Source organism: Rhineura floridana, chromosome 12 (genome assembly GCF_030035675.1).
Source record: "Rhineura floridana isolate rRhiFlo1 chromosome 12, rRhiFlo1.hap2, whole genome shotgun sequence".
NCBI lineage: Eukaryota > Metazoa > Chordata > Lepidosauria > Squamata > Rhineuridae > Rhineura > Rhineura floridana.
In genome coordinates, this window is record NC_084491.1 from 23,161,837 (window position 1) to 23,183,500 (window position 21,664).

A 21,664-nucleotide genomic window follows, 5' to 3' on the forward strand; every position below is an offset into this window, starting at 1 on the left:
CTGATCTGGAATACCTGCATCAGCTACCTGCCTGGGCAACTGGGAAAAGTCACCTAGTAATCACCTTGCAAATCTGATGGCAGGGCTTGATCGAGCTCTTGCCACCTGGACACATTTTTCAGTGGTACCATCTGGGAGCTGTAATAGTTTGAATCAACACATCTGAAGGGTTAAATAGAGATGGCAAGCTGACAAGGAGAAACTTGATTGCTTCAGCTTCCCTACAGGAGTGGAACCCTTTTATTGAGGGCAGAGACCCTTGGCAACTTGCCTTTGCAACCTTACTAAAACCCACATCATCACCTCCCAGGGCAGATCCCTAGCATTCCAAGTAAATTTCGGGGCTTTAACCTGCTTCAAGTTAAGTCCCACGCAAGTGGAGAAAGGTAGAACAAAAAGGACACTAAACCCAGGCATTTCTACTCTGGCTGAAAAGCAATGGATCATCCCCTGTCAAATAACTATCTACACTGCCTTCCTGTGCCTTGAACAATGGGGTGGCAACAGCAGAGAGAATGAGTACATGAATAGGATTAGAGTGTGGGGGCATCTTCTCCCCACCACCCCTTGTTGAGAAACTAGACGAAAGCCCTTTTTGGTTCTCTTCTCCCTGAACTGGTTCCATTCCAGCTAGGGGTGGATGAATCACCTGATTTTGGTTTCTATGTTTTTCATTTTGCCAATGCTAAATTCAGTTCTCCACAATTCTGCAACTATTTGTTGCAATCTAAATCATGTTTCAATGGAATCATGCACCTAGCAATAAGCATATTCGCTACTGATTTATTTATTTATTCAATGTATTGGTCGCTCATCTGGCCAGTTATCCGGCCACTCTGAGTGACGTACAAAGCAAAACATATAAAACATCAAAAACATAAAAAACTAAGCAATAAAGCTAAACAACAACATAAAAACCAACTCAGTTACAATACGGCTTCTCCTCTGATCTCAATGGACAGAACAGATGTATCCTGAAAGAAACGTTGTGTTAAGTCTGTTGCAGCCAAGACAGTAACGTGAGTTGTTTGTAGGGATGGATCAGCCTGTGAATTTCAGTTTCTTATTTTTTTGTCAATGATCAATTCAGTTCTCCACATTTATGAATCAGTTTGTAATTTTTTTAAAGAAGTGTCCCCTCAACATAGCAGCATTTTAGTGTGTGTTTCTCCTAATATACACATATTTTTGTAGGCAGTTTTGCCCAATATACACATTTTTACAAGCATTTTTCCCTAATAGAATGGATATGGGTATGTTGTTTTCACTAATATTTGAATTTTTATGCACACTTTTATTTATTTATTTATTATTTGATGTATATCCTGCCCTTCTTCCCAGCAGGAGCCCAGGACAGCAAACAGGGGCGTTAAAAACACATCATCATAAAAACAGGCCTTAAAATACACCAAAACAAAACAACTTCAAAAACATTTTTTAAAAAAAGTTTTCCCCTAATATATGCATTCTGTACACCTTTGGGGTTGGAGAACTGCACTGCAAAATTCAGAGAAGTGTGAACTTCAAAGGATAGCTGGATTTTGGTTGCATATTGTTTTGGGAAGTGCAAATTAGGTAGGGTTACATCTAAACATGGACCAAACCATGGGCTATATCCAAGTAAGTTATACTCAGAGAAGACTCATTGAAATCAATAGACCAAAGGTATTCGTGCCCATATTTTTAAATGGGCCTACTCTGAGTCGGACTAACAGTGGGTACAACCCCAAATTTCTCCCCCATCACTTGTTCTGTGGTACCTTAAAGATTAATTTACTGTGGCATATGAGCTTCTCTATGCCATGTGACACCACAATCATATATGTGAACCCGACACATGGAAATGGAACATAGGAAGGTGTCTTATACCAAGTTAGACCATTAGTCCATCTGGCTCAGCACAGCCAGGGATTGAACCAGGGACCGTGTGCATCCAAGGCAGCTGCTCAACCACTGAGCTATGGTCCTTCTCTGCCAATTCCAGGGCTAGCCGCTCTAATTGCAAATGAAGCCCACATTCAGACTAATAGGCAAACACAAGCTTTGCCTGCAATTTCTCCATTTCAAAAGGAGTTTTGCTCCAAGTGTTTTATGGATTGCAAAAATGCCCTAGGATATGTGAGGTGATAAGCACTAGAGAATAGGTGGATTTGTGTTGTATCACAAAGAGTTCTTGCCAAGCACAATTTAGAAGACTTTAATCTCTTGCTATGATAATATCCTGAAAGAAACTGATAATACTCAAAGTTCCAGGAGCAGAATTGAACGACATATAAAATGCATTCAGAATTTTTTTAAAGAAACTTTCCCCCCACTTTAAGTGCTTGTCATTTCAAAAGAAAAATAAAATGCTTTGATATTTCTCTTTTGTCAGGCATGACCCCACTTATTTCTCTTGCGATGCCACATGACAAGATAGAATGCATTCTTAAAACTGATGAAAGACTGAAGCATGATTAGCTTTCTGGTGATTGTATTTAAATGAAGAAAAACAACTAGTCTCCATGCGCATTATAGTTTGCAACTATTCATTTTGATAGAAGCTTTTGAACGAAAGGTTCATCAGCACATTAGCTAAAAAAACTCTTAAGGTTAACAGTGTTTTCCCAACATTATTCCATGAATCTTGGATTCCTTCTTCACTGAACTCTAGGTGGTTCCTAATGGTGAACAGACTAAAACAGTTCATTTGTTCACAGGAAGAATACAACATGAAACAGCTAATTAACCAATCAATCAAAAAGTTCCATGCCATCACTTGTCGGTTAACCGGAGATATATTTCTATCACACCACACGTTCGAATTATTTTACTTATTTATTTATTCATAGAATTTATTAGTCACCCACCTGGCTGGCTGTCCAGCCACTCTGGGCGACATACAACATAGGCATATAATACCTAGACACTGAAAATCTAAAAACAATGAAGATAAAATCTAGCCAACCCCAAAAGCCTGCCTGAAGAGCCAGGTCTTCAAGGCCCGGCGGAAACTCATCATAGAAGGGGCATGGCAGAGATCATTTGAGAGGGAGTTCCACAGGGTGGGGGCCACAATTGAAAAAGCCCTCTCTCTAGTCCTCACCAGTTTGGCTGTTTTGACTGATGGGATGGAGAGAAGGTCTTTTGAGGTTGATCTTGTTGGGTGGGATAGCTGATGATGCTGGAGGCACTCCTTAGATAGACTGGGCCGAAACCGTATAGGGTTTTAAAGGTCAAAACCAACACCTTGAATTGGGCCTGGTAAGCAACTGGTAACCAGTGCAGCTCTTTTAGCACTGGAGTGATATGATCTCGCCGGCGGCTGCCTTTAATCAGGCAGTTGCAGCTTCCGGACCGTTTTCAAGGGTAGCCCCAGGTAGAGCACATTACAGTAGTCTAGGCGAGAGGAGAACAGGGCATGTACCACTGATGGGAGCAGATGATTGGGAAGGTAGGGGCATAGCCTCCGTATCAGATGGAGTTGATACAGCGCTGCCCGACTCACAGCCAAAACTTGAGCTTCCATGGAATTAACTTAGCAATGCCAGAATATCTGTGCTATCTGTGGTTGTTTCTTGTGAATGGTGGTCACCCATGGCGGTAAGGTCGAGGGAGAGGAACCAGACAAAGAACGATCCAAGAATGACCTCAACAGCAGAACAGACGGAGGATAACAATGTGTATGTTACAACGGCTGTGAAGGCAGATGAAGGCTGCAGCAGATAAAAGACTTCCAATCTTCGTGGTACCCATGCCATTGGATCAAAGTCTTTTTCTGTCAAGATTGTGTGTTGATCGTCGTGCGCCAATCTCCCCACATAAAACAAATTCATGCAGAGGCATCTTCCAACCAAATTATCTTGGAAGACAATCTTACTCGGCCATGAGTGATCACCAACCAACCACCGACACCGTATGCATATAATCATCTCAGCATTGCTAGGTAAATTATCACCTATGTGCAACTGTAAAAGATGTGCCTATTTAATACAACTTAGGGTGCAATCCAATACATGTCTGCTCAGAAGTAAACTTCACTGGGTTCAACAGGACTTATTCCCAGGCAAGTGTGTATTGGATTACAAGTTGTCTTAGGTCCACAATATCCATAATAAATTTGTTCCTTTTTAAGCCTTAAAGTTTAAGGTGACACAATACTACTACTTTTATTTTGTGCTACAAGAGACATATACCACTCTTGTAAGCAGTTATTTGTTCCAAAATATAGAAAAACACTAGTCCACTCGGTGTTCTTCCCTGAGTTGTTTGGGAAGGAAGATTTATTGGCATCCCACACAAGTATTGCATTCGTTGCATGGTAGAAAAAGACTTAGGGTTGTTTCCAGCTGTAAAAACTGCTGGTTGGAGTCACATGACTGACAACATGCAACACCATTATTAAAACATCTGCACTGACTGCTCATCTACTACTGATCCAAGTTCAAGGCCCTTGTATTAATTTACAAAGCCTTGAACAACTTAGCTCCGGGTTACCTTAGGGATCGCCTGAACCCTTATATCCCAGCTCAATCACTAAGATCATCTGCAGGAGCAGCGCTGATTGTCACTCAAGTTAGTCATGCCTATAAACTGCAATGAGTCTACTCTGAGTAGGATTAGCATTGACTACCACCCTTAAGAAAATGTACTACATGTGTCATTACCATGCAATTTTAATACAGATGAAAGAACCAGTTTTCACTGTCCTTTAATGGCTCCTTCCTCAGGAAGGTCTTCCTGTTGATTGACATTTATTTTATTTATGAAAACATAAAACATTTTATTTATGAAACATAATTGTATTACATATTGTATGTTATATATACAATATATGTATTGCACACATAACATACAACATGTTATACCATTATGGATACAATAATATATAAAGAAGCATTAAAACCAGAACAAAGCACCAAAAAATCACTGGCTAGTCAACAGGATTTAAACACTGCATAGGCCTATCAGAAGAAAAAGTCTTCAAAAGACATCTGGAAGTCAAAAGCAAGGATGCAGCATGGGTAGGCAGTGTGGTGCTCTCCAGATTGGACTATAGCTCCCATTATCCCTGGCCACAGGCCAGATTGGTAAGGGATGATGGGAGTTGGAGTCCAGCCACATCAGAAAGCCACCACATTGACTATCTATGATATATAGGGTACCTCCAGGCTGTTGTTTGTTGTTGTTATGTGCCTTCAAGTCGATTACGACTTATGGTGACCGTATGAATCAGCGACCTCCGGGCAGGGGTTTAATATTGCAAATGGGCCATTCAGATATTGCAACTGGTCACTGGCAGAAAGTTCATTTGCTCTCATGAAAAAGAGTATTATAGGCTATATTTATTTAAATATAACAAGTTAAGACCTGCGAAGATAAGCCAATTAAGTACCAGAGAGTTTTATTCAGAAGTTTGAGGGATGCATCCTTCAAAGACTCCTGGGCATATAAGCAGCCACATCCCATGAATCCCAGTGAAGGATGGGGGGAAGGTTCTCCCTCCTTACTACGTGAGCCTTGAGTATGTGAACCCAACATGCACACCCAGGCCCAACTATCCAGCATCCACCAATGTATGAGTGCAAGCCTAAGGGCACCCCCGTGTACCACCAAGGCTGTAGGTGATAAATCAAGAATGCCCCCAATCCAATAATGTCAATACAACTGTCAAATAAGGCCTTAATCTCACTCACCTGCCCACACTGAATGCCAATTGAACCAAAGCAACCACATCAAGAAGTTAAACACCTTGTGGAGTAGGTGAAAAAGAGGAGCCACACACATCAATCAGGAGCTCCCTCCAAAAATTCTACTCAGCCCCAGAAAAGAGACTAGCAGAACCCCACACTGTGAAGGGCCGGCAAAAAAAGTACCACTATACAAAAGAGGGAGATGTGAGGGTGGAACAGCTTTAAATATGAGGCTGACCTGCTCCTTCCTCATTGGGCACTCTTGCCCACATGTCCAGAAATCTCCCTCGCTCTGGGAGAGACCATCACAAGTTTCTTCCAAAGAGGGTGAGGGTGGCAAATTTGCAACAGTTCCCAGCATCCCTGACCATTGGCTATGCTGCCTGTGGGTGATGGGAGTTGGAGCCCAATAACATCTAGAGGGCACCAGGTTGTCTACCTCTGATGTAACACCTAAATATTTCCAATACAGCTCAAATTCACCTAGTCCAAAACAATTTCCTCAACATTACCATCCTAACGTTTGGATGTTTAATATTCTCTGTATACATTTGGACTACTCAAAATATTTGCAGAGTATTCCGACATTTGATCTCTTTATTTGCCATCCAATGGCATTTGATTTCAACATTTGACAGTTACTACTTGACAGCTGACATGCAACAGCAATTAGTATTCATAGTATTTCACAGTCGATAGCTTGTGAGATCTCACACCGGAAGCCTGCCAGAAATGAATCAGGATAAGCCAACAAGTATAAGGCACTCACATTTTTGAAATAACATTTCTCACTCAAACTGAAGCATAATCAGAGAGATCTTAAAATCAGTAGAGATAAAAACTAACATTGGTAACATGGAAAATGAACAGCAGCTTCTAAAGAATCTATCTCCATTCATATTTACGAACAGGATATCCAAGGAAAGATTGACTTATAGCAGTTGACAGTTTTCAGCCCAAGGGCCTCATTCCCTTCAGGGCAATCTTCTGGGAGCCACATGGCAGCAGTGGGTGGGGCTGAGGGAAAAGTGGGTGGAGCAATGAATATACATTTTATCTTTATAAACAGTAGTTTCTGCACACACTCATACACCCCTCACTGCCCTCCATACAGACGAGCTAGAGGTATTGACAGAGTCCTAGGACATGTTCCAGCCAAGCCAAAATACTCGGATATGAAGCAAGGCTAGTGAGGGGTGAGGCCTTGGGAAAGAGGGTGCAGCTGATGATGGGCATGGCCTGGAAAGAATCCCAAGGGCCAGACAGGGAGGCCAGGAGGCCTAAATATGGCCCCCAGGGATGTTCCCCACCTCTGACTTTTAGTGATGTCTGTGATAAAGGAAACTGGGATCTAAAACATTTCCACCTTCCATCTCACTGGGAGAGCGACAGAGAGAAACATGGCATTGTTAACTTGGCTTCATATGATTATCAGATTATGAGCAGTGTCGCCACCCTTTGCACTCATGGTCCCTTGTTCTCTCACTTGCACACAATGTGCATTGCAGGGTGCCTTTCGCACTACTTGCACACAAGCTATTCCGTCAGTTGGACATCCAACACCCATGGGAACCTGTGAAAAATCTATTTGCTTCCAAAGCAATAAGTCAGCACATTTATACTTGATATAGCAAGGAAGCAAACACCCCAATGGGAAACCCATTCAGAATGAGATAAGTCATTTTCGCTTGCCAAGTCAGGCAGTTAAAACACTCACTCACTCACTCACTCTCACTCACTCACTCGTTCGGGCTGTGGGTGCCGTTGCTCACGCACAACTTGGGGGAACTGCAAGCTTTGTCAAACTAAAAAAACTTTGGGAAAAAAGGTGTAAGGTGGAAAAAGCCCCTCCCCCAAAAAAACAGCTGGATGAGAACTGGACACTCGGGAGTCATGGATTGCAGCCTGACTGTTGGGGAGAACTGAAACTGGGGAAGAGGGGAAGTGAGTGGACAGAATCCCGAAGAGTACCCCTTCACACTGCAACACTTTGTTGCAGGTCACTCAATTCCCATTGATTTTCAATGATATTTATTTATTGTGTTTTTTTCCTTTTTTGTACACCGCTTAGAGATATTTTTATTATAGAAATAGTCTAAATAAATAAATAAATAAAATATTTCCTTAACACCCTACTCAACCATGTGCTTAAATCACTCAAGTCTTTCAAGATACAGAAATTTTTCAAAAACTCTGGTGAAGATCAAACCTATCCCTTTAGGTTTTAACTCTTGCCAAGGTCATTGTCTTCATTATGACAAAGTGCCTTGCCCTCTCTGCCCCCCCAATAAAATATTTTTTGAAAATGTAAATGCTGAGATGGATTTGTTCTTTAGATGCCCACAACTGGAGTGTCACTCTCCATGCAATGTGGAGGATCCACATAATGACATGTTACAAGCCCATGTGGAAAAGCTATTGAACAGAAGTGGCTGTTGGTGGAATCCACATGAGGACCTTTCAGAAATAGCAGAGTGTATTTGTATACATATGAACCCAAACATGTTCAGTGAATGCATGGAGTAAGGAAACAGGTTGTCCCCTGCAGGCACCACTCCATCACACCATAGCCATGCACTCCTGATGTCTGCTCATTCAGTGAAAGAAGTGCAAGGGGCCTGCAAGGGGTACAACTGTATACATACAGGGCCAATCATGATTCTCAATCACATAGAGGAGCACATAAACCCCTTTCACACATTCTAAATGCATGCCCATCGATGAGCACATGACTGTCAGCCAAGCTCAAGTCAGGAATGGAGGAAACAGGTACAGTCCTGCTTCTCCTATATACTCACTGAAGGGCCATAGATCAGGTGTAGAGTGCATGCAAATAAAGAGCCACAGCAGCTTTGGGGTGCTATGAGGGCAATCCCACCCAGGGGGTCTGTGTTTTGGCTGAGTGTGAGGATATGCAGCACTGTCCCAGGATTAGAACGCAAGACACTTGGGAGGAGAGGTTGGAATCTGACCACTTCTCAGGCAGGAGCAGGAAACTGGCAGATGATGACTAGGGTGAGAGGCTGTTTCCTCAGCCATAGACAATGGGTGGTATTCCATACTTGTCTCACTCAGAGTAGATCCGTTAAAATTAATAAGCATGACTAAGTTAGGTTCACTCATTTCAGTGGATCTACTCTGAATAGGACCTTGTTGAATACAAACCAATAACCTTATTTGGATGTGAATGAGTGTCTGGGTGCATGGTGAGAGGTTTTTATTGGGATGGGGGGAGTCCTAGATTAACAGCACAATCCTAATTCAGAAGCAAGTCCTATTAAACTCAATAGGTAAATGGAGGATTACAGTCTAAATGTGGTTTTCACTAGCCAACCAGTGTTGTACTACAGTCTTTCTGCATATATACCCAGGGGAATGTTGGGAGAGGATCATTGGCTAGAGGGAAGGAGGGTAGATTTGGGTCTGTTAAGCACGGGCCAATGTGACTGAGGTATGGCTGTGTTAGCAGATGTGGAATTTGTGTGGGTATTGAATTGAATTCTGCGGTATGGACTTTGATGAGTTATCTTTTTCATTGAGTTATATACTGTACCATTTAATACTGCTGTTCCATTTTCTTTGTAAACATCTTTGAGTTTTGATGAAAAGCAGTATATACATACTTGAAATATTAATACTATCGCTACCAACACCATTACCTAGAGCATGGGTTCCCAAACTGTGGCCCATGTACCACCAGTGGGCCACAAGTTTCATTCAGATGGTCTGTGGCATGTCCAGATTAAATATTCATACTGATTTTTAAATGATTTTTATTTCTTATATTGTATTTTATTGCAATCTGACTTCTAACACAGCGCACTATAATTGCTATAACAGAAAAACCATTTAGTGGCCTGCTAAGACCATTGGCAACATTCAAGTAGTCCATGGGGGGCAGGGGAAGCTTGGGAAGCACTTACCTAGAGGGCTTTAAAAAGGAATGATGATCATGATCCCACCACTAAGACAACAGCAAGGGATGGCTATATGTACTGTATATGAGAGAGAGAGAGACTATGCTTTTATTGTTAAATTGCAGTAGGCTGCTTTATGGCAAAACGGTTCATAAACGAAATTAAATAAAGCACATTTTGTCCAATTCAGGAGGGCTCTTATGTTCTTGTAAGTGCATCTTCCAATTCTTCAAGTCCCCTCCAAATCTATTTCTCCCAAGTAAATGCACGCCAATTTGGAAGCCATCTCAGCACTTCTCTCAGTGGCCTTCACAGGCAATAGGTTTTAACCTTGCTATCCATATGAAACATGAAGCCCTTGTGCTCTAACCATCACCTCATGACTTTGAGCTCCTTGGAGGAAAGGCATGATATAAATGCTGTAATAAACAAATGATCATATCGGTGCCATGTTCACAGCAGCACAGGTACACTACCAAGCATCATCAAGCATGAGTGAGAGACTTACACCCACAGCGTCCGGACTTACTGGTCATTCAAATACAGCCCTGTAGCATATGTCATATAGCAGTGTGTGTGTGTGTGTGTGTGTGTGTGTGTGTGTGTGTGTGTGTGTGTGTGTGTGTGTGTGTGTGTGTGTGTGTGTGTGTGTGTGTGTGTGTGTGTGTGTGTGTGTGTGTGTGTGTGTGTGTGTGTGTGTGTGTGTGTGTGTGTGTGTGTGTGTGTGTGTGTGTGTGTGTGTGTGTGTGTGTGTGTGTGTGTGTTATATATAATATACATTATATGTTATATACTGGCAAAAAACCAAACTATAGATACTCTAGCCCAGGAACGCAGTACCTATGACCCTCCAGATGTGTTTCAACTACAACTCCCATTATTGTTGTTAATTGGCCATGTTTGCTGCGACTATTTTGAATTGGGTTTCAGAAATATTGGGGGGAGGCACAGACTTCTCATCATTGTCCTAGCTGCATGCATGCTGGTGGGAGTAAACATAGCTTTTTGGGGGGGGACAGCAGAAGTGATGTGTGTAATGTGAAGACATGATTCACGAGAAAAGACAAAAAGGCTGGGGAAAACAGGAGAGAGTAGAAAAAAAGGAAGGCCAAACAAGAGATGGATCAATTCCAGCCACAGACCTGAACTTACAAGATCTGAACAGGGTGGTTCATGACAGATGCTATTGGAAGTCGCTGATTCATAGGGTTGCCATAAGTCGAAATCAACCTGAAGGCATATAACAGCAAATATAGTATACACTAGAGACAGAAATGTTGATTTGTAGGTGGTTATAATAAGGGGAGAGCCAGTGTGGTGTAGTGGTTAAGGTGCTGGACTACGACCTGGGAGACCAGGGTTTGAATTCACACACAGCCATGAAGCTCACTGGGTGACCTTGGCCCAGTCACTGCCTCTCAGCCTCATGAAAACCCTATTCATAGGGTCGCCATAAGTCGGACTCGACTTGAAGGCAATACATTTACATTTATAATAAAAAAGTAAAGCTGGAAGACACTGAAGCCCTCTCTGGATGCCTTGCTTATCTGTAAAACCTACAGCGATGGCTAGTGCCCATTGGGACTGATAGGCTGGAAGGTAGGGAGCCCGACAGTAAGTGGAGTCAGAGCAGATGAGGGGCAGAGTCAATGCATTCTGGTTTCGCCCCATCCTCCTCCCTGCTGAATTGCACAAAGGCAATGCCGAGACGAAGGAAGAGGAAGCTGCCCAGGCAGTGCCATCCCCTGGACTGGATGCAAATAAGAAAACAGGCAGGTGGGGGCTGGCTGAAGGCAGACTGAGGTTGGTGGGGCATTGGCCCATTTGCCCTAATGCACCAGCTTCCACCAAAACCCTACATGCAGGATTCAAAATCACACAGGGAGCTTCCACAAGGGGAAGAGGTTCTGAACTTCAGACATTCACCCTCCAAATGTTGGAGGGTAGCAGGTGGGGGGGGTGAAAATAGCACAATGCACCCCACTCTCCCAGTGAGCAGAACACGCAAACAGGGCTTTAAAGTCCTTTAAGAGCAGAAATGGGGGGGGGGTGAAATAAGCTCTTATTTGCTATAAATGAATCCAGCCATCTGCTCCGCTAAAAGTACCGACAGCCTGTAAAGCAAAAGAAACAGCAGCCTCTGGTGTTAAGATTCTACTGTTAAACTCAACCCCTCTCCCTGTTTCCACAACAAGCATGGCTAAAAATACAGAGGGGAGGGGGAGAGAGGGAGAGGGAGAAAGGACAGCATCAAGTTTCCTCAAGGGAATCCTTGTACCACAAGTAATTTTCCATCTTAGTGTACAATAGAATAGAGGGTTGGGGGTTTTGGTTTTGTGTGTGTGTTTGTCTTCCTTGCCTGCTGCAGTTAGCTATGGAAGTAATTATATGAGCCAACATTTCGCCACTTGAACATCAATCATGAAAGGAGACAATGTGGCAGATCCTAGCAAAAGTGGCTCATTTCACAGGTGGGCAACCTCAGGCCTGGGGGGCTGAATGCTGCCCTCCGGACCTCTTTATTTGGCTCTGGAGACTCTCCCCAGGACAGACACCGTCCTGAGCTACACCTCAGGCTTTGCAGACGCCTTAAGTGCTTTTGCCTGGCTGGAATGCATCCTTGAGCTCTGATTGCGCTTCTTGCTTGCCCGGATGGAAGACAGAGAGCTAAGTGAGAGCGTGCAGGAACTAACCTACTGTACAAAGGCAGCATTTGCCTTCATTGCCCTGTCCAGTTTTGCCTCCGGCCCCACCCATCCATGGCATGTGACACTCCCCCCACCCGAAGGCTGCCCAGAAGGGAATGTAGCCCTCAGGATAAAAAAGGTTGCCTACCCCAGGCTGAGCTACTCTCTCCAAGTGCGCACAGGGAGGAAGAACGGAAGCAAACTTCACACTTAACAGTAACCGTATAGTTAACATTGGTGCCACCGTAGGGAAATTTCCTCTCAATGCAACCACTAGCTACAGTAGCTCCATTTTCTCAGGACCACTGCAGGGAAGGGTTAAATTCCGACCACATCTTTCCTTTGATCCATCCCCCCCCTTTCTCAGCTGAAGCAATTTGGTTTTTAAAAGAAGAAGAATGATAGGTTAAATGCAAAGACAGATTTGAGGTGCCTCGTTTGGGCCTCACATGAAATGGGGGCTGGGAAGAGCACCCAGGAGGGAAATGCTGGATGCTCAACAGTGGTCTCAACTCTCACTTCACATTCACACACAAAAAAAAATTGTGTAGGTACATACCTCCTCTCCCATCTTTCCCATTCACCAAACAAAAAAATGCAAGGCAACGGGATCCCTTCATGCTTGCCTTTACACTCTGTACAAAACTAACTTACACCGAGTCAGACCAATAGATCCATCTAGCTCACTACTGCATACATTGACCGGCAATGGTTGTCCAGGGTTTCAGGAAGGAATCTTTTCCAGCCCTACCTAGAGATGCTGCGAGTTGTTTATTATTATTATTAATTATTATTATTAATAATAATTATTATTATTTATTTATTATTATTTATTTTATTATTAATTACATTTGTATACCGCCCCATAGCCGAAGCTCTCTGGGTGGTTTACAACAATTAAAAACATTAAAAACAAATATACAAATTTAAAAACACTTTTTTAAAAAAAGAGTTTAAAAACCTGGAACCTTTTACATTGTGGCCTCAAGTTTAACTGGCTTGTTGCTTGTGGACAATCCAGATGCTAGTGCTCTGCACCAATTTTGTAAGTCCAGCCATGGCAGAAGAGGATTGAGCATTGTGTCAGGGGATCGCCATCCCATGCTTTTTTGGATTGTAAAGCAGCATTACAGAGAACAGCATCACACAAAGTAGAGAAGCAAAAACATCTCAGAAGCTAGCAAAGTCCTCGATTAAGAGGTCTGCCATTCCCATTCACACACATGACACGCACAGGCAATATCCAAACATGACCAGACATATGAGTACCTTGCAGTTCTCAGCCAATAATGAATATTGATCCCTATTTCAGAAAGAAGAAAATGTAAAAAGAAATGTTGCCAGTGTTACAACTATTAGCTTAGGAGTGTATTCCTATTCATACAGTAATGGATCTATCAGCAGTTAAAAGTGATGAGGATTGTAATGTTTAACCCCACCTTAGGACAGCAAGCCTTTATCCAGTTCCCGTATGCTGAGACGTCACCACATTGTCTATTTCCCTAACTGAATATCAGAGAGAAAGGGGAACTGGATGGGGTGCTGCTGTTTTCAATAGCAACCCAATGGTCCAACCTGACCTTCCATTCCAAGGAGGACAGGCATGGCAAACTTGCAAGACAGCAAGGCTCTTCTGCCTTTCCCTCAACTTGGCATGTGGACTATCTCCTCCTGTGATTTTACTACTTCTTAAGACTATCCATAACATTCACACAAAGAAAGCCCGTCTACAACAGAGAGTTGTACGCATGACTGGTTTCCAGTGGTCTGTGTTATGTTTTTGTTGTAGGTTTAATTAAAGTAACCACAGATAATGTCACGCTTTGTGAAAAACAATAGAAAAAACACAAAATTGGCATGTTGGAACATGTGTGAACTTGACATTAATTCTTAGTGACAAGCTCCAGTCCCTTCAAGACCTTCATGGTGGGCAAAACCTTATTATTTATCATTGTAACTATTTACCGTTCAGTATGCAAGTATCTTTACAATTTTATCTCATTCAGATTTACAGCATATTGTGAGCTAAAATTTATCAGTTACCCACATTTTTTTAAATACAGAAACTGACTTATTCAAGAGGACCCAGCAAGCCTTTGCTGGAGCTGGAATACATTCCTCTTAAGCATGCCATCCCCAGACATATCTAGGTCTGATATATTAATTCTAATAGTATGGATGCCACCTATTCCAAGGAGTGCCCTCTCACAACCTTATTTATGGCAGAGTTTTTGACTATGGGTCCAACTCTTCATTCTAAATTTATGGGATGTGCTAGGTAAGTCACCAGTTCAGTCCTCATTCTGCCTACAAAATGGGAATAAAAGTTGCCTGTCTCGAGATCAGCACATGGAAGTCACAAAGTACTTTTTCACAAAGTGTGAAGGAGATGCTAAATAGCTGTGTCTGCCCTTGGTATTTTTTAATCAGGCCTTAGAGAGAAAGGAAATTGCACTCCAGTACCTGGTTGGCCTCACAGACCCTGACATACTCCATTGAATGAGTTTGCTGGGTGTGTATAACCATAAATCAGAAGCCATGCAAAGGACTATCTGGTAATGTTGTGGGTATAAAGGTGTCTTGCAAAGCCAGAGGAAAAAAATATTTTGGCTGTTACTTAGAACCAGTGCTGTCACCAGATTAATCTTAGCTGATGAATCATATGAACATTGACTGAGCTCACATAAGTTTGCATATGACTGAAGACGTTATAGAGAACAAGCATAATGCTTTAACAGCATAAGAGTCCTGCTGGTTCAGGCCAAAGGCCCATTTAGACCAACATTCTGGTCTAAAGTTCTAATGTTTTTAGAACATTATAAACCTAGTGTGCATGTGTTTAACTGCCCTTTTTATATTCCAGGTACCCAATGAGAAAAAAAGAATATCACAGCAATGTCAACTAAATATGTCCTTAAATACTAAAAGAAAAGCAACACATCCTAGAATGCAATTGCCACCTTGAGATTAAATCATAAAGACAATTTAACAGAGAAAGTGTTTAAAGAAGAACATTAACCAGACTTAGAACCATCTTGAGAATCTTTGTCTTTAAAAGGCAAAGCAATCATACCATTCAGGTGAATAAACTTTGCCTCTGCTCGTTTAAGCCAGTGGGTAAGCTTCTCCATCAACAAAACATGCTATTAATTCAGCCCATTAATTCTTTCAAACAAAAGCCTCTCTTTTTCAGTGTTTAGCTAACATTTGTTCGGGCAGCCATGTGGCACTACATATTATATCAAATGTTAGTCCTGCTCAGAGCAGACCCATTGAAATTAATGGATATGACTAACTTAGGTTCATTAATTTAAATAGGTCTACTTTGTATCAAAATTCAGTCAGCTACAGCCCTAAGTCTTAATGGTTAGGATTTTGCAATTTCATATTGACAACATAACTTTGGATTTGTAGGAACCCAAGCCCCAACAACTCCATCCTTAGAGCAACCAGAATATAGTGTTGCAACATTCTGCAACCAGGATTTCAAGCAAACCAAGTCCTTTCCATTTGGAAAGTCCAAGGTGTATGAAGGGGCAGCATTTTCTACCTTTCTTTTGCTCCTGCAGCTGGTACTCCTTTCAGCCAGTATAATTTTCAGCACAGCTCCCTTTTCTGATTGCTAAGTGAGGATGGGGGTGGGGGAAAGCCACATGCAAGGGAATAGCACGCTAAATATTATATTTCTAAAAAAATAAAAATTTACCCAATTGGATGATGAGAAATCATCACTCAGCGGTAGAGCTCAAGCTTTGGATAAAAAATGCCTTAAATTCAATCTGTAGCTTTCCAGGTGAAAAGGAATCAAATAGCAGATGATGGAAAAGAGTCTCCATCTAAGATTTTAGAGAGCTACTGCAACTGCCAACCTAGACATACAATACTTGGCTGAATAGACTACTTGTCTGACCTGCTATAAAAGACAGCTTCCTATGCTCTTATTAACCAGTGGCACTGTTTGTTTAGTAATCAAAAGGTTTTTAACCGGTGCATCTGGCCCATCATTCCAGCTAGATATTGAAGCCCTACTCAGAATGAGACATGCTCTAAAATACCACCAATGCTGTTCTAGTCTCCGGGGGGGGGGGGGAGAGAAAGAGAAGAGAAGTCATAGACTTTTGAGAGCAAGAGCACTTGGGAATTTGACATGCACACTTCAAAGTTACAGTTTCTTCGCCATCAAGAAGTTGAAAAAACCCAGGTTGAAATAGGCACTTTCTAGGCTCTGCTTTACAATGTACTTTCAATTGTGTTGTATCCAATGTTAGTTCTACTCACAGTAGACTCATTGAAATGAAAGGTAGGTAGATACAACCCATGCCTATTAAAAAGGGAGTGCAAGAAAGAAGGAAGAGGTTGTGTACACATGCATGCTAATAGGCTAAGATTAACCTGACCATTAAAAAAAACATCCACCTCCCCACACCTCCACCTCACACACACTTACCTCTGAACTCTCCATAAAGAAGAACTGTGACTGGAATTCAATTTCTATCCAAGGTGGCTCCAATAAGACTTCCTAAACTGTAATATCACAGCTCAATGGGTCACTAGCTGGGGTTAAGTGCTCCAGCTAGCGCTATATCCAAACACTATGCAGGAAAGAAAAGGTCTGCAACAAAGCTAAGTGATACCACTCTCTCTCATAGTAATGTCTAAAAACAACCCTGTATCAGTCAGGTACCTAAGGATCCAGCATGGTGGTAAACAACAATTAAGGTGCTTCTGAAAGCTTACAGAGAGAAGTGTGCAACACTGCTACGTATTGAGAGAGAAGAATGATTTCAGATGCCAACTAGGGCCCACTCTGATGCATTCAGATCCAAATGTTCCTGCTGTGTAATACAGGGTCAAAGCCCTTATCCTACACACACCCCACATATTTTGATTTACAATATATTTAATGTGCACAGCTGCTTTCCATCAACCCACCCTCTTGGGCAGGGAGGGGAAAACAGAGGCTGCCCTCTACTCCCTTGCCATAGTCAAAAGTTCCAATTTTCTGAAGCAGAGCTGCTGTCCAAGGTACCTAAAAATAACAGCTCAGCTGTAATAATTAGAGAGATCCGGAATGTCTTGTGCCTCCTGCAAGCATTCCTTTCCTTAAGCCCGACAAATGGGGGGGGGATTGTTGCAAAAAACACAGACAGGTGTGGTTGTGGTGGAGAGACAAGAAGAGTCACAGAAGCCGACACAAGACTTTACAATCAGCTACCTACTGAAGGCTTATTTCAGACACTGAAGGTGTAACCCTGAACTGCCTGAAGACAAGAGTGAAGCCACAGGGGTGGGATGGGAGACAGACACTGTGATTTTACTAATTAAAACATTGTGAGGCTCACAAATGCATGCAAGGGTGGAGATTTCTGTGCAAATGATCCTGGCTAAAAGATTGTATGAGCTTGCATGAGTACGTGCATGATTGTTTTCCAAAAAGGAAGTACCATGAAGCTCTGGCGACACATCTTTATTCATTACCCCAATATCTAGTTCACTAGGCGAAATGGAGATGGCCAGCAACCGTCAGCTCCCTTCAAGACGGTGGAAGGAGCATACATCCAACACACTCAAGCCCAACGGTCTGGGTGAACTCTGCCAGAGTCCAAAAGGTCAGCGGAGTCAATGGAGAAACCTTCACGGCCAGTGGCTGGGGCACCTCAGAACAGCATATAGGAAAGCCAGACAAAAAAGAAACTCAACAGTCCAACAATAAACACAGGCTAGGCCAATTGTGTAGCAGAATCCGATGCATGTTTCCTGGGAAACTCAAAGGGGCTTACTGCCAAGCTCTGTGTGTGTGCATAGGAGTGTACGTTCAGGCTGCGGTCCATGGGACTCACTGCTAAGTAAAAATGCGTAGGATTGCACCAGCAAGCACTTTTTCTCAACTCCCAAAGATCCATCTGCTGCTGCTGGACCATCGACCAACCCAGCTGCTATCAGATCATCTGGCATCCCTCCACCCCAAAAAGAAAGAGATGCTCCATCCTAAACCAGCACACGCAGCCCTCCACGCCTAAAGCCGGCTCTGTTCCGTCTCAAATGGTTCCCCAGCACTCCACGTCTCTCCGACGGGCGATGTTCCCTGCTGCAGAAACCAACTCCGTCCAGAACACCCATTTTAAGCCAGATAGGCCCCACAAAGCACCAAACAGTAGGACGGTGGGAGAGGGAGATGGCGAGGGCACAGCGTGGGCAGAGCGATACCAAGAGACTGCCTCCCCTCTCCCTCAACGGGGTGGGGGACAGGAGGATTGGGGGGATCTGGCGTGCATTGCACCAGCTCCTCTCTCCCGACCAAACTCCCTCCCACACCAGGGAAAGAAAGAATGCACGGGGGGGGGGAGAATCCACCCTCCTGCTCTGGAAAGAGACAACCTGTGGACTCGGATCAATGAGAAGAGGAGAAGGGGGGGGGGCTGACCAAGCAAAGTTGCCAAAAAAAACCCTCCCCAACGCAGCCGCCACCGTCCCTCTGGCGGAGCGTCGTGGGAGGGTGGGGAAACGAAGGGTGATCCCACTCACCTCGCAGCGCCCCAGTCCCGCCGAGCAGTCCCGGTAGCAGCAGCAGCAGCCCAAGCCAGAAGAAGGGCGGGGTCTCCATGATGCCTCGTCCTCAGGGCCAGGAAGGGAGGTTAAACTCCGCCCGACTACTCCAGGAGAGGCAGCGAGGCGCTGCCGGCCACGCTCTCGCTTTCCTCACGCGCGTGCGGGAGGAGCAGCAGCAGTGCCGCCGCCACTCGCTCATCCGCCGCCCGGCTCCAAACTGAAGGCGAGCAGCCGCGCGCCTGCATCCCAATGAGACCCCCTCCTCCCCGGCAGCCAATTAGGTGAGGGCTGGGCGGGGCCAGCGGCCGAAAAAGGCAGGGAAGACAGGCCAGCGTTCTAGTCGGGAGCCGTGGAGAGCTCTTGCTTCTCGGCACATCCAACGGGGCGCCCTGGCCCTGGCCAGCTCCTCTAGGCACACTATCAGCGCCTCCCGGTGCTCCTGGCCTGCCTGCAAGCCGCGTGTTTCCTTTTTTCCCCTCCTGGATCGTAAAGAAAGGCCGATGGCAATAAGGCAAAGCCACGGCTGCCGGGACTTCCAAGCCCAAGCTCTTGATAGGGGAACAATAGGAAGCGCTTAATCAGGTCTACTCAGGAGTAAGGCCTATAGAATTCAGTGGGGCTTCCTCAGACAAGCACACTTAGGATCCAGGCTAAAATTGTAACACCATTTACCTAAGAGTAAGAGCCATTGTGTGGTGTAGTGGTTTGAGTGTTGGACTACGACCCCCACACAGGCACGAAGTTCACTGGGTGACCTTGGGCCAGTCACTGCCTCTCAGCCTCAGAGGGAGGCAATGGTAACCCCCCTCTGAATACCGCTTACCATGAAAACCCTACACATAGGGTCGCCATAAGCTGGAATTGACTTGAAGGCAGTCTTTCATTTTTTTCCCCAAGCCCTTGTTGACAGGGTCAGCGCCAGAAGGCGGCCAGATCAGGTCCTTGCCTGATCCTTAGGGTGGGAGGGTAGAGCTTCCTTTCTGTGATCCTTGGCAGTGTCTGCTCCTGACCCTGCCACAGATTGCGGAGAGGGAGCCCCCAGCCCCCCTCCCAATACAGTCAGTGCAGGCTCCAATAAGCCTGCACACATGCCCTGCCCACCTCTTCCGTTCCTATGAATAATGAATGTGCTGTGTGCACTGGCCTGCCGTCAATCAAGATGACAACAGGGACCACCATCTTGGTTGAATATAGGCATGTGCGCACAGTGCACACATCATTCACAGGGACAGGAGAGGTAGGCGGGATGCTTATTACCCCCACACTGCCTGTATGGATGAGTTGAGCTATGACTCCACAGGCCTGGGACAGGCTGGTGCCCAAGGGTCCAGTCATGCCTGGCACCATCTCTGCCTGCTGAATTCCGTAGACCTTACTTATGAGTAGGTTAGGATTGTGCTGTGAGGGTAACTCCAATGAATGCAGTGGCTTAGAGTAGAGACACACTAAGGCTGTGAACACACTAGTCGCCTACAGCAAAGCGTTTCCATTGGCCACACCTGCAGGGGAAATGGGTTGATCTGCCAATCAGTTGTGAAATCTCTTTGAAGATGGATTTTAAAAACCTCACTCAAGGTGTTCTCACAAGGTTTTATAACGAAAAGGAGCGGGGTTTGACTAGTGTCTTGTGTCCCTGTTTTCAAAAGAGAAAGATGGAGACACACTGGAACCAGCAGAACAGTGAGTATGCTTCTACCCTAAGACTTTTTTTCCCTGGTGATTTCTGCAATGTTGGTACAATCATGGTAAATTAGAGATGGATTTATACTGGACCTTCCAGTAGGGATGAAAGGATCTGCCAATTCCAATTCTTTTAGTTTTTCTTTTTTCCAATCTTAAATTCAGTTCTCACATTTCTGTAGCAGTCTGCAATTTCTTTTCAAAAGAAATCATGAAAGTTTGTCATCATTTTAGTGCACATGTCTCCCAATAAACACATTTTTGTATGTAATTTTGACTAAGGTACACATTTTTGCAAACAATTCTTCCTAATATAATGCATTTTGTATTTTATTTTCACAAATATAATCATTTTTATGCACACTTTCCGCTCATATATGCATTTTTGTAAACATTTTTGGTTGGAAAACTGCAGTGCAGCATTCAGATAAGTGTATATTTCAAAGGATGGCTGTATTTTGGTTCTCGTCTTGTTTTGGAAAGTGCAGATTTAATAAATTTGCCTTTAAAATGTGAACTGAACTGAATTTCTCACCCGTCCCTACTGTCTAAACACCATTCTGCTTCATGAGTTGTTCTGCAATGCTTCCTTAATGTTACCCCATTGTTGCCATCTGGAAGGGCTGTCTTGCACTAGAGCACAGCAAAAGCAGAACCACGATAAATCAAAACATGTGTGGTATAAAATTATTATTATTAGTAGTAGTATTGTTATGGAATATACGCAGAGTAACTCAATGTCTGACCTGTGTGTGCCAGTGTGTGTATTTACCTTAGAAGCAGACTTTTACCCTGCATTTAGATCACTGAGACTTAAGACATAGTAAAATAAGAAAAAGCTACTTTATTTATAGAAATACATAGTGGATAAGAAAGGCATACCTAGTTCTAACTAGCTAACTAAGCTGGAGGCAGAATGCCCAGACTTGGGTATTGCCCTTATGGCTCAGGAGAGAGAACAAAGTGATGTCTCTTCTCTCCTCAGACAGTCAAAGAAGACAAAGGAAGGAGGGGCAGGTAAGCTTTCATGAGCATATCAGTCTACAACAGGAGGAAGTTAGGCAGAGAAGAGCACAGGTAAAGGTAGGCAAGCCTAGCCAACTGGAGGACCCTAGCTCGTATCTTCCTTCTGGAACACAGACAAAAGAACCCAAACAGG

General features: G+C 43.8%; 1 protein-coding gene across 4 annotated transcripts in view; it reads right to left on the reverse strand.

Annotated features, from left to right (window-relative positions):
* UNC5D (unc-5 netrin receptor D) overlaps positions 1-19,021 on the reverse strand; it is a 550,803-nt gene extending 531,782 nt beyond the window's left edge. For all 4 annotated transcript variants that reach the window (XM_061592401.1, XM_061592399.1, XM_061592400.1 and 1 more), the window contains exon 1: positions 18,802-19,021. In XM_061592401.1, coding sequence (XP_061448385.1) covers positions 18,802-18,880 — 79 coding nt within the window. In that variant the 5' untranslated portion in view covers positions 18,881-19,021. The remainder of the gene's footprint in view (positions 1-18,801) is intronic.
* Positions 19,022-21,664: the final 2,643 nt, after the last annotated feature.